At 37.9% G+C, this 14,254-nt stretch overlaps 1 protein-coding gene across 1 annotated transcript in view; it reads right to left on the bottom strand.

Annotated features, from left to right (window-relative positions):
* EIF5B (eukaryotic translation initiation factor 5B) overlaps positions 1–14,254 on the bottom strand; it is a 64,776-nt gene that overhangs the window by 49,591 nt on the left and 931 nt on the right. Inside the window, exons 2-3 of the mRNA XM_054009659.1 lie at positions 483–608; positions 318–402 (exon numbers count right to left, since the gene is read on the bottom strand). Coding sequence (XP_053865634.1) covers positions 318–402; positions 483–608 — 211 coding nt within the window. The remainder of the gene's footprint in view (positions 1–317; positions 403–482; positions 609–14,254) is intronic.

Here is a 14,254-nt window from a genome sequence, read left to right as displayed (position 1 = left end):
TTCAGTAGTAGTAAAAGGATACCTGAACTAACTAAAGACAGACCACAATAAAGAACGCTCTACTTAATCAGTCACATTTTTCTAATGCTTATCTGTGTGCAAAAGTGGTATAAGCTAAAAGTTAGCATTGTTTGCATCTAATGCAGAAGAGTAGTTAAAAGCAATCGTTACTTTAAAAATATTAGTCAGTTTTCATTTAGGTCCTCCTACTATACAGCAGCACCAAAAATTATGTAATCTGCAAGTAAAGATTTGACTACCCAAAAACTGCCCCTTTCAAAACGCTTTCTATTTGTCAATAACCCCTCAACTTTTACCTTTTCTGAAGCAGGTTCTCGGTCAACCTTCCCTCCTTGTGCCTCTACAGACAGTTCTTCCAGCTCCTTTAGGATATCATCTTCACTAAAGAAAGAAGTTAAAATCATGTAAGTATTTGTTTATTTGTAATTGAATACAATAATGAAAGACACAAAATTATTTACTCAAATTCTTGTTTCTTCTTTTCTTTTTTCTTTTTGCCTTTAGATTTTTGTGGTTCCTGCTCCTTGGCAGCACCTGCTCCCTCTATTTCAGCAGCAAGAGCATCAAGGTCAATATCATCTTTGGCACTAAACAAAGATAAAACAGTTTTACTAAAGCTCAAATTAAAAAGGAAGTCACCAAGGTGAGTATGTTTAATAATTTCCACAGGCATTTCAGAATGAAACGTAAATTTTATATATTTTTCATCGTACAGTAGATTGAAAATAAGACATTTAGACTCCCATCCATCTTAAAATTAATGATGTGGGAACAGCTTTTGTAGTGCAGTTCCACAAGCCAATTAAAATTTCCCTAAATGTACATATCAGGCTGTGCTACAATGCAAAGTCACTGCATCCCAACGAATATAATTGTGCACTGTCAAAATGTGAAGATTGAGTTTAGCAATCCCAAACCATAGTAACTTCAATTCTCTTCTCCCTTCCTGAGGAGATATATACACACACACACAAAATATCAGGGGGAGGGGGGAGAATCTGTATCATGCATGTTCATTTATGCAAGAATCACTGTAGTTTTTTAAAGAAACAGAAACTCTGTAAAAAAGATGTATAATAACCAAATTCCAAAACTGTTAGAAGAAAAAGGAGCAGGTTGACCCAAAGGTGGATAGGAGTACAGCTTCTTTATTGCGATACTTGTTCCTCTTGACCCAATTGTCAAGTAAGCACTGGATTAGTTACATTACATTCTAACTTAAATAAAAAGAATGTAAACGCTTACATTCGCTACAACACCCCAAAACCCCTTATTAAGTAATAGAAACGCCCATACTATGATTATACCCACCCCCATTGACTGATTACAGCATTACACGTATTATACACACATCTTTACCTTGAAAATACATTTCTTTGCAGTAATTTGTTGCTACAAATTCCCTTAATCTGCAGTTCTCAGGGGAGGGAGGAAGGGGCCATGACCTAGGGCTCACTTATGTAGCTGGGAAAGAAAGGGAGGAGGAGATAATACTTCTTTACCCAAAAGGTATCCTTTAGATCCTCACATTCCTTATGCAGCTGCAACACTTATCAATTCTTAACAAGGAGAAGGGAGGGGAAAGGGGTAACACTTTATCTATTAAGGGAAGGAATAGTGCATGCCTGTACCTACTCTCTGATACCATGCCAGCACACCAACGGTTTCCATGTCTTTACTTAACCCTTACATATCCCAACACTAATTTCTAACAAATTCAAAAGAAAGCCTACCCAAAGCTATATACACTACTTACCATGAAGGAAAAATAAAAAACAAAATTGTTTGTAGGATGCAAATACAAGTGGTAAAGTTTCTCATTTAGCATTTGCATCACCAAAGCATAACATAGTGGTTCTCAAACTTATTTGATCGTGCCCCCATTCTGTGTGTCCCAGCTCTGAAGGCAGTGTCACTATCAGAGAAGTAGTAGGGTGACAATAGCATACCATGCCACCCTTACTTCTCCGCTTCTGCCAGCGGCGGCACTGCCTTCAGACTCAGAGCTGGGCATCCAGATAACAGCCACTGCTGCTCTTCAGCCACCCAGCAAGTTTTTTTGTTTTTTTAAACCCCCTAAAGCTTCTCATGCCCTCTAGAATACATTCTGTGACCCCTTCGTGGGACTCCCCCCAGTCTGAGAATCTCTGACATAACATGATTTCCTTCAAGATACGTACACAGGTTCATCCTTACTCAATCACAGAAGGAAAAGGCCCTTTAAATCATATAGCCCATCTCTCTGCCAGTGCCACGCAGTTCCCTATAGCATATTCCATAGTGTTTTGCTCAGTCTAATTTTGGGAATCCCAAGCACAGAGGTTTCCAACACTTCCTTTAGAATTATTCACACTCTAACAAATCATACTGTCATACAATCAGCTTGCAAAGATTTAATGTTATATCTTAGCTAGGAAATCATTTTTGTTTGCAGTTAGTACACTCTGAAATAAAAATAGCAAATTGTTAGTCCAGTTAGCTTCAAAAAGCAAAGTGATATAATTCTCAAAGGCTTCCTGCTCAAAACTCCCACTTAGCATAATGTATTAAAATAGAAACTGCAATACAGAATGTTCCAAAATTATGTATGTTATTATAGCCATTTACTGAAGTGTAATGTGTATTAATTTCCTGAAAACCTTGCATACAGGAATCAAAGCATTACTCACCATTCTGGGAAGTATTTCAAGTTGAAAGTAAGTAAGTAAAGATACAGCACCTATCTCTGCTCAACCAGCTATAGAAGAGCTATCCAATAGCTCTTCTACTTATAAGATTCCAAGCAGTTGCAAGCTATTGAGTCAGAAAAGTGGAAAATCCCTAGTAATAAGCATGTGACCTAAGGGAATCTATCCCAGTGGCTTGTCTTGTTAGGGAGGGCAGGAGATAAATTGGTTTAAAAATTAAGTATTGGTATGAACTCAGTTCCACAACACAACAAAAGTACACTTTATGAGCAAATCCCTTTTCTGATGCAACATCTTGCAAAACTGGAATCTTGAAGTTCCATGTTAAAGTCATTAAGAAACCACAGTTCATCACAATTCAGATTCATGAAATCCATAAATGTTCAAGCATATTTATCTCAGTTTAAATACGCTATGGAATCAATCTTTTTTAATGGGATTCTATATAATATTTTGGCTTCAGACACACAATGACAGCACTGCAACAGTTTTACCCTTTGTTGATGCTTGGAAGGTTGTATCTTTGTAAAAGCTAGAAAGTTTGGGGGAAGGAGGTTGTTTTGTTTTTTAAATAGAAGTCTAGGATTCTGCAGAGGTTGGTAGCTATAGAGCTCCACTGGGAAAAGAAAAGTTTAAGCCTTTTTTTAAAAAGATGTACACTTAAAATTCAAAAGTGACAAGGTAAAAAGCATAATGTGTTTTCCAACCCCAAAATGTTGTGAAATAATTTCACGCTCATTTCTCTCTTTTTTTTAAAAAAAAAAAAACAATTGAAATTAAATATTTTTGGAAGTTATTCTACATTTTCAAATATATTGATTTTAATTGCAATACAGAATACAAAGTGTACAGTGCTCATTTTATATTATTACAAATATTTGCACTGTAAAAATGATAAAAGAAATAGTATTTTTCAATTCACTTCATACAAGTACTGTAGTGCAATCTCTTTATTGTGAAAGTGCAACTAACAAATGTAGATTTTTTTTAATGTAACTGCACTTAAAGAAAACAACGTAAAACTTTAGAGACTCAGTCCTACTTCTTGTTCAGCCAATCGCTAGGACAAACAAGTTTGTTTACTTTTTCAGGAGATAATGCTGCCCACTTCTTGTTTACAATGTCACCTGAAAGTGAGAACAGGCGTTCACATGGCACTGTTGTAGCCAGCGTTGCCAGATATTTATGTGCCAGATGCGTTAAAAGATTGATAAGTCCCTTCATGCTTCAACCACCATTCCAGAGGACGTGTCCATGCTGTTGAGGGGTTCCGCTCAACAACAATCAAAAGCAGTGCGGACTGATGCATGTTTGCTTTCATCATCTGAGTCAGATGCCACCAGAAGGTTGATTTTCTTTTTTGGTGGTTTGGGTTCTGTAGTTTCCACATCGGAGTGTTGCTCTTTTAAGATGTCTGAAAACATGCTCCACACCTCATCCCTCATATTTTGGAAGGCACTTCAGATTCTTAAACCTTGGGTTGAGTGCTGTAGCTATCTTTAGAAATCTCACATTGGTACCTTCTTTGTGTTTTGTCAAATCTGCAGTGAAACTGTTCTTAAAATGAACAACATGTGATGGGTCATCATCCGAGCCTGCTATAACATGAAATTATGGCAGAATGCGGGTAAAACAGAGCAGGGGACATACAATTCTCCCCCAAGGAGTTCAGTCACAAACTTAATTAATGTATTATTTTTTTAACGAGCGTCATCAGCATGGAAGCATGTCCGCTGGAATGGTGGCCGAAGCATGAAGGGGCATATGAATGTTTAGCATATCTGGCACATAAATACCTTGCAATGTTGGCTACAACAGTCCCATGTGAACCCCTGTTCTCACTTTCAGGTGACACTGTAAGTAAGAAGCAGGCAGCATTATCTCCTGAAAAAGTAAACAAACTTGTTTGTCCTAGCGATTGGCTGAACAAGAAGTCTAGGACTGAGTGCACTTGTAGGCTCTAAAGTTTTACACTGTTTTGTTTTTGGAGTGCAGTTTTTTTGGTACATAATTCTACATTTGTAAGTTCAACTTTCATGATAAAGAGATTGCACTACAGTACTTGTATGAGGTAAATGGGAAAATATTCTCTTGTTTTTTATAGCACAAATATTTGTAATAAAAATAAATATGAAGTGACACAATACACTTTGTTGTGTTGTAACGAAAATCAATATATTTGAAAATGTAGAAAATATCCAAAAATATTTAAATAAATGGCATTTTATTATTGTTTAACAGTGTAATTAATTAGGATGCCTAAATCTGAAGACTGAAGCTCAGAGTATGTAACAGATTTGTTCCCTTGGTCAGCAAGTATTAAATTAAATAGAAAAAAGAAAAAACTATTCAGCCATGCATGAACTGAGCAACTGGAGCAGTGGAGTTTATAAGTAGTGTATGGAAGAGGGGCCAAGTTCTCCTCGTTTACATCAGTTCAACTCCATTAAAGTTAATTAATGGAATTACACCAGAGTAACGTACTTTTTCAAATCCAGCATCCCAAGACAGGGATACAATTCCAATTCCTACATCAATAAGCAGAATCAACAGGAAACATTATCTATCAACCAGTGAAACTAAAGCAAAGGCTTACAAGGTAACAAAGACAAGCATAGGTTCAAGATGACAAGTGTTTTCTGCATCAACCAGCCATTCACTGAGAGTCTGGGAAATACAAACATGACCACTGAAGTGTGCTTTTTGCTTTAAAGGTGCTACAGGTAACAAGCTATACATTTGACTACAGACAAATGAACAGTTCTTGTGCAAAGGACTTTCTAGTTTAAAATAAAAATAAAAATCGCTCACTGTGTAAAATGACAGCAACCTTACAAAGCCTTCCAGTTTTTAAAAACTAGAAGAGTACAATAAACCAACAGAACAAGAAAGTTGCATCACTACGACATAGTACATTCACTGCTCATGGTCCTAAAAGGAAGTATTTATGAGATTCATTTTGCTGAAGCAACTCTCATGATGTGTCATAATTTCAGTTTCACCAGCACTGCTCTAAGTGAATTAAAGGGACACCAGCAACTTAGGTCACTTCTATTTTTGGGGGCGTGCCATTTTACCTTTAATATCCCAAACACTCAGAAAGAGGAAAAACAATGTACTTCATGTATTTGACTTCATTTTGAATCTAGTCACCTTCACCATTTTCCTGTATAGTAAGTATCCCTCATTTGTTTGGGGGGGGGGGGGGTCTTTACACCCAGAACATGGAAGAAAAAAGCATTTAAAAACAGTAAACTGATTGCAAGACTATTGAAATTGACAAGAGTGCATGTATTACCTGAGACTACCTTTAGCTCTTTAAAACTGACAAGATTTTGAGTTGATGTTATCTCCTCAAGGAACTAACCACAAAATAATTAATTTACTGATGCACAGCATATGAACACTTTTGCCCATAAGAAGTTTGAAATTAATCAAACTTTTTATAGTGTGCTGATTGCACATCCATTTCTTGTTTCATACCATCTTTAAGTGGAGTTTTTAAGGGGAAAATGCCTGTGTTATGTGACTAAATGAGACTTACTAGCTAGCTCTGGAATGCCATTCAAGACATTCAGATGCTGTCCTTGGTCCAGGTCTCTTTCTACTCAAATAGACAAGGGCTAGAAACACTAAGGAAGCATTACCCTTCTTACTCTGGAAACAAAGTAAGAAAGCTATTTTCAACACTAATACAACCCCTTCCTGCAACATTAAATGTAATCTGAAAAAAATATGGCTGTTACATTCTGTGTGTGGATATATAAATATTGCCTACGTGGTCTTTTCCTTCTTATTTCTCATATTAGAAATCCAGGCCTTTTTCATTCAGTTTATCCTGGAAAACCACGGTTAACAGGAGGAGCTAGGAAGTTATGATATCTAACAAGGAAGTAAAACCTGATTGAGAATGAACAAAATTTTCATCCTAGTTCTTTAAAAAGGTATTTCATTTATGCTCAGACTCATTTGACAAACATTTAACAGCTGGAAGAATAGGTCTAACTACAGCACCAACACTTCTATCCCTTCAGTGTAAGGTTCAGAGAGCTCCTAATGTTCTGTAGATCATATAAGCAAAAAATTGATAAAAAAAAAATGGAGTAAAATAAGAACTTGTATTTAAGCACTGTGGGTTTTTTTGTTTTTTTAAAAGCAGGAACTCTTTCTATGACACATCCTACAACAAAGATGCACAAACCTCCCCTCTTCCCTCCCCCACCCCCAAACACACACACATTTTTTCACATATCACATTTAAAAGAATGATGGTGCAAAAGTTCTAGCCAGGCAGACAAAGTTAAAAATGAAACCACTGACAGAAAAACTAGATACCAAGCAACAACAATGCAAACTCTCCTTTTAACAGTTACAGTGAACAGAGGATAGAGCTGCCAAAGCATCTGACTGCATGTTAGGAATGTCAATTGTAACAAGTCTTCATTTGTTGCAAGCAGGGTGAATAAAAACCTGTGTGTTTTTTTAAAATTGAGTTTATTTAAAATTATAATACCTTAAAATATTTAAATAAAATGCTGCATCCATGAGTCCCTATCAAAAACTCTGAGTTAAAGGCAGCGTTTCTATATAAAGAATCAGGGGAGAACATTTAACTTTTGAGGTTAAGCTTTAGAAATGTAGCACAATAGGTCACCTGCTGTATTAAGGGCTTGTTTTGTTAATTATTTAGTAAATAAGCAACATAGTCACCATTTTCTAACATACTTAAAGTGTGCAATTATTTAATAAATAATCTGAAAATATTAAGTCATGTAATTGCTTAAAATTTATAGAGAGTTATAGCATACCCACCTAGGTAGCAAAAATACGTACCTAATCTAAGAACATAAGAACAGCCATACTGGGTCAGACCAAAGGTCCATCAAGCCCAGTATCCTGTCTTCTGACAGTGGCCAATGGCAGGAGCCCCAGCTTCTGGCAAACAGGCTAGGGACACCATTCCTACCCATCCTGACTAATAGCCATTGATGGACCTAACTTCCACGAATCTATCTAGCTCCCTTTTGAACCCCGTTATAGTATTGGCCTTCACAACACCCTCTGGCAAGAAGTTCCAGAGGTTGACAGTGTATTGCGTGAAAAAATATTTCTTGTGTTTGTTTTAAACCTGCTACCTATTTAATTTAATTTGGTGGCCCCTTGTTCTTGTATTATGAGTAAATAACACTTATTTACTTTCTCTATAGCACTCACGATTTTATAGACCTCTATCATATCCCCCCTTAGTCGTCTCTTTTCCATGCTGAAGAGTCCCAGTCTTATTAATCTCTCCTCTTATGGAAGCCATTCTATACCCCCATTCATTTTTGTTGCCCTTTTCTGAACCTTTTCCAATTCCAATTTATCTTTTTTTGAGATGGGGCAACCACATTTGCATGCAGTATTCAAGGTGTGGATGTACCATGGATTTATATAGAGGCAATATGATACTTTCTTGATTATTTCCAACATTGTTTGCTTTTTTGACTGCTGCTGCACGTTGAGTGGATGTTTTCAGAGAACTATCCACAATGACTCCAAGATCTCTTTCTTGAGTGGTAACAGCTAATTTAGACCCCATCATTGTATATATATAGTTAGGATTATGTTTTCCAATATGCATTACTTTGCGTTTATCAACATTAAATTTCCTCTGCCATTTTATTGCCCAGTCACTCAGTTTTGTGAGATCCTTTTGTAGCTCTTCGCAGTCTGCCTGGGACTTAACTATCTTGAGTAGTTTTGTACCATCTGCAAATTTTGCCACCTCACTGTTTACCCCTTTTTCCAGATCGTTTATGAATATGTTAAATAGGACTGGGCCCAGTACAGATCCTTGGGGGAAACCACTATTTACCTCTCTCCATTCTGAAAACTGACCATTTATTCCTACCCTTTGTTTCCTATCTTTTAATCAGTTATCAATCTATGAGAGAACCTTCCCTCTTATCCCATGACTCCTTATTTTGCATAAGAGCCTTTGGTGAGGGACCTTGTCAAAGGCTTTCTGAAAATCTAAATATACTATATCCATTGGATCTCCTTTGTCCGCATGTTTGTTGACCCACTCAAAGAATTCTAGTAGATTGGTGAGGCATGATTTCCCTTTACAAAAAACATGTTGACTATTTCCCAACAAATCATGTTCATCTATGTGTCTGACAATTTTGTTCTTTACAATAGCTTCAACCAATTTGCCCGGTACTGAAGTGAGGCTTACTGGCCTGTAGTTGCCAGGGTCACCTCTGGAGCCCTTTTTAAAAATTGGCGTCACATTAGCTATCCTCCAGTCATTTGGTACAGAAGCTGATTTAAATGATAGGTTGCAGATGACAGTTAGTAATCCTGCAATTTCACATTTGAGTTCCTTCAGAACTCTTGGGTGAATTCCATCAGGTCCTGGAGACTTATTACTATTTAGTTTATCAATTTGTTCCAAAACCTCCTCTAATGACACCTCAATTTGGGCCAGTTCCTCAGATCTGTCACCCCAATAGAATGGCTCAGGTTTGGGAATCTCCCACACATCCTCAACAGTAAAGACTGATGCAAAGAATTCATTTCTCCGCAATGGCCTTATCGTCTTTGAGTGCTCCTTTAGCATCTCAAGTGGCCCCCTCAAGGATTGAACTCACAACCCTGGGTTTAGCAGGCCAATGCTCAAACCACTGAGCTAGATCATCCAGTGGCCCCACTGGTTGTTTAGCAGGCCTTCTGCTTCTGATATATTTAAAAAAAAATTGCTATTACTTTTGGAGTCTTTGGCTTTAAAATCTAAAGGCTCTATTTAGGTATAAATCAACGTTTTAATATTTAATATTTATATCAACCAATAAGAATGCACTTGTCTTTAGAAAATAACTGAAGTACAAATGGAAAAATTGATTAATATTGAAGATTTAAGTTACTCCACCCTGATTGCAAGTCTTTTCATTTTGGTTCACAATTTTCAGGAATGTTCTGAAGACTAGAGGAATAGTGTTTCCATTCTCTGCTGCCATGCTATGTAGTATTTCTACAACTGTGACAATTAGTAATTAAACTGTTAATAAAGCCTACCTATACCTCAGGTAACACACAGGAACAGATAAGATTTCAACTGCAAGAGAAAACCCACCACTTAAGTTATTCTATAAATAAAAGCAATACAGCTATTAGTACAAATATCTGAAGACCAATTATAGTAGCCAGGCAGACACCACTCTTTCCAATCCACAGATGGCACTGTTATTTCTTTAAAGGGATCCACCAAACCACCCACAAAAGGTAATTTTTATGTCACTAGGAAAGAAAAATGATGCATTTACAGTTTACCTCAGATTAGGACAATAACTCTTATGAACACAGCCTATTAATAGCACAATTCATCTCTACTTTAGAGTTCTGTACTAGCAGGAACCACTAATATCCAAGTGCCTCCCACATCAGATTTCCAAAAGCAAAGTGTTATGCGGACTTCAGCTCTTCTCCCTGCTGCAGTTATAAGCTCTGCTTGGGGTATTTTTTTTTTTTTTGGGGGGGGGGAAGGGAGGAGAAGAGGTGGATGGGGCTGTTGCTGTAAATATATTGGTAACATAGAAAGTTTACTAACGAAAAAGGAAAGACTTGCAGCATAATCTATAGGTGAACGTATGTTTCAAATTATTATAAACTTCACAGTGGTTTTTCTGCTACATCAGAAAGACTGCCACCACAAAAAGAAGCACAAGAGGAAAAGCCACAGTAGTTAGTACACGACCACTAGCAATTTAGCTTGCAGAAAACCAAGCAATACACAGAATTACAGTGTGTTAGTTGTACTATAACTCTTAATTTATCTAGTGTTCATTCTTGGCTGCAGAATCACCCTTTTGGCACGTATGACTCCTAAAGCAATATGGCATGAATGATCACAGCAATATGCCTATGCAACAGACTGCAATGCCAAAGGGCACCAAAATAGGAGTGAGAATAAATATAGCCAAAGATTAAATACTTGGAAGTAAAAAGAATTGGCAAGGACAGAAGAACATAAGAAAAAGAAAGACTTACAAGGAGAAAGATAGAAAATATGGAAGGCCCAGGACACCTGAGGGAGAGAATGAGAACCAAGATGGGAAACAGTTTTGTAACATAATACCACATGCCTATATGGAAGTCTGCAGCAACATCGTGGGGTGTGAATTCAAAGCAAAATGGCAAGAGCCCTATCTTTTCCCACAACCACCCCTCTCCCCACTCAAACTTTCCATGCAAGAAAGTCCTGCAGAATAGGTTTATACCTGTGCTGCTAAATTTCTATCCCATAGCCAAGGCCCTCTGTATCCTACAGCCAGCTGGAACTAAATTCTGTATCGAGGCATTTCTGTTGCACTCTCATGCAGGAGACTGAAAATTTTGAGGTGGCTTCCATTTACATTTTTAAAGAAAAGGAGTTCTTTTATTGAAAGAGAGTATCAGTACAACACAACCACTAAAACTTCAGGAAGTCACTAGTTAAGGCAGCCTCCACATGCCTTAACACCCAAATATCATATCTGAACCACTCACTCTGCACCTCCACAAACTCCATTGATCACAATGCATACACAGTTCTTTTACATCAATCTTACCTCCAACCAAACTGGATAAATATATTCTCTACAGACGTATTCACAGAAAAAAATATCTATAAGCAGCTGTTTGTATGTGGCAGTATGGTGCTCAGAATTAAGATTTATGCACAAGTGTGAGGCAAAGGAATTTGATGTATTCACCGGTTATGGGTGGAAGTAAATCTATATATAAAAAAATCAATGTTGAAAAGAATGTTTACAAAAGATGTGGACAAATTGGAGAGAATCCAGAGAAGAGCAACAATATAAGATGGAAATGTTAAAAAAAAAACTGGGCATGTTTAATCTTGAGAAAAGAGGACTGATGAGGGACCTGATAACCTCTTCAAATATGTTAAGAGCTTTTCTAAAGAGGATGATGATCAATTGTTCTCTGAAGGTAGGACAAGTAGTAATGGGCTTAATCTATTGCAAAGGAGATTTAGGTTACATATTAGGAAAAACTTGCTAACTATAAAGGATAGTTAAACACCGGAATAGGGTTCCAAGGAAGATTGTGGAATGCCCATGACAGGAGGTTCTCAAGAGTTGGCTAGACAAAACACATGACAGGGATAGTCTAGGTTTACTTGGTATTGCCTCAGTGCAGTGGACTGGTCTTGAAGACTTCTCGAGATCCCTTCCAGCCGTACATTTCTATGATTCTATTATTGTTATCCACACGAATAACTTAATTTTGATATTACTATCCTTCCTAGATCTTCTTGCAGAGTGCCAGTGCTCCCATTCTTCACCCTCCCATAGCTGCCCTCTTCTGCAATAAACCCCCACAAAGCTATACTTCCTTCCCCAGGCTTCCCTCCCCACTGGCTTAGCCTTGTTCCTCCCACTGAATTCTTCTCCTGAGATACACTAACCAGTATGCTCCCCTGACACACACATGCATATGCATATTATTTTTTATTTATATATATAAAAATATAAAATAGGCATTTCTTTCTGTCCTATTTCTGCCACCTCAGATATCTCCAACCCTTGCTCAAGCCCCACATTCCCTTCATGTTCCCCCTCTCTGCCGTTTATGCCCCTCAGCCTCTGCATGAAGTGGAGGAGCAGCCAAGAAGGGATAAACCAGGATAGGAGAGGGTATGGGGAAAAGAGGGGGCAAGTGCACTCCCACTATGTAGAGGACATGGGAGAAAAAAGGATTGAGAGCGGTGAACAACTGAATGTTTGTGGGAAACCCACAGTTGGGAAAACAGTGCTTCTGCATAAAGCCACTCACCTCTCATCATAACAGGGGACAGGGAGGAAAAAGGGAGGAAACTTGAAACTACCACCTCCACTCCTGCGACACTTTCTCTCTCTGATAAGATGGAGATTTGCAAGAAGGGACACTCAGTGTGATAGACTTGAGCAGGTCACACTGGAGAGGTACAGCTGTGGAGAGTATTTTTATTCTTCTTCCTTGTTAACCCTCCTGTGACCACTCAAGTCGCTTGCCCAGTCATTCTCAGAAACAGGAAAAGATGAGCAAGGATATGAAGCAGAAGAGAAGAAAACCCAGTACCTCTCTACAGGCTTAGCACTCCAGCAACTCCATCATTGGTGCTTCAGCTCCCCAGCCCACATCACTGTGAGGACCCAGTTCTTTGCACCCCAAGACTTCAGCTTTTGAGGGGCTCTATGAGGTATTGCTGTCTGCTACACTAAGAAGTCACACCAGTAGCACCAAGCACCCACTTCTTTCCCTGCCTCCACAGTGCACAGTTCCAACCAACCTCTGTTCCATCTCAAAGCTCCATCTGTCTCCCATTGCCCCAATACCCCTACCCAGCCTGCCTCCCCAGTATGTTTTTGATGGGCACAGCTGGTGACTCAGGCTGCCGACAGATACTACAAAGCAGTATATCTAGTGCTTCCCACTCTTCCATGGTGAGCAATAGCTACACTACAAAGATTTTCATTAAAAGCCAACTCCCTACCCAGAAGGGGAAGTCAGATTACAAACTAGTTTAGAGGCAAGGATGGAAAGCCTTAAATCACTAACATTTTCATAGCATTTAGGATACAGCATATCTTTTTACTAATAAATGCTTAAAAGTAGAGGAAGAAATCCAGTCAAATTCATTTTTTTTAAATGACTAGCAATTTACAGCTGATTTAATTCAAAAACAGGTAATACATTAAAGGCATCTGAACCTAGGAATAAGATACATAACACTGCTGTATCCCAATGTCTATTTTGAGATCAAGTAAAGAAGGACATGCTGAAGAATCAGCTAGAGCAAAATGAAACACACACGTGTACGCATGTATTTTTATTTCCTTTTGGTTTGTACTGTGGAAGAAAATACTTGTTTTATCTCCTGTCAGCAGTAATTATGCAGGGTCTATGATCAATTAAAGTAGAATTAGGTCTTGGTTTTGTTAAGGAGTATAAGAAATATACCTATTCTTGATTAAAGGAATAAAGCGAGCTACACACTAACAGTGATCTTTTTGGTAGATTTAACAGCTTTCATGGGAGTCCATTCATTCACCAAAAAGATGTTGACTGGCATGCGGCATTCAAGATGACATGAACAAGGCAGACAGTCAGAGGATCCTCAGGACCCTAATATTTTGTGACCATGGAATCATCTGTCACTTGTACAAAGTGTGGAAGTGTTCTGTATGGAGCCATCAATATAATTTAGAAAATCTTTAAGGTTTAAAATTGAAGCAAAAAGTGACTGTCAACGCAGCTGAAGTTTGTGCTTGCACATAATGTCATCCAGCCATTCATTCTAACTAGCAGCGTAAAATACAGATGTTTGGAAATAGGACTAAGGTTGAGAAAAGATAATTAAAAATTAACATGATTATCTCTTCACCAACCACTTAAGCGCTTTGAAGTGACAAAAATTCTCCTTTCCCACCTTTATAACTACAGCCTAACTTCTGCTTTACTCGAGTATATTCAACACCCCAATAGTTTGTGATGAACCCAAAGAACCTTTCACCAATAAA

This window comes from Malaclemys terrapin, chromosome 1 (assembly GCF_027887155.1).
Source record: "Malaclemys terrapin pileata isolate rMalTer1 chromosome 1, rMalTer1.hap1, whole genome shotgun sequence".
NCBI classification, from domain to species: Eukaryota; Metazoa; Chordata; order Testudines; family Emydidae; genus Malaclemys; species Malaclemys terrapin.
Note: the sequence above shows the minus strand (reverse complement) of the source record. Positions and strands in the feature narration are given on the sequence as shown.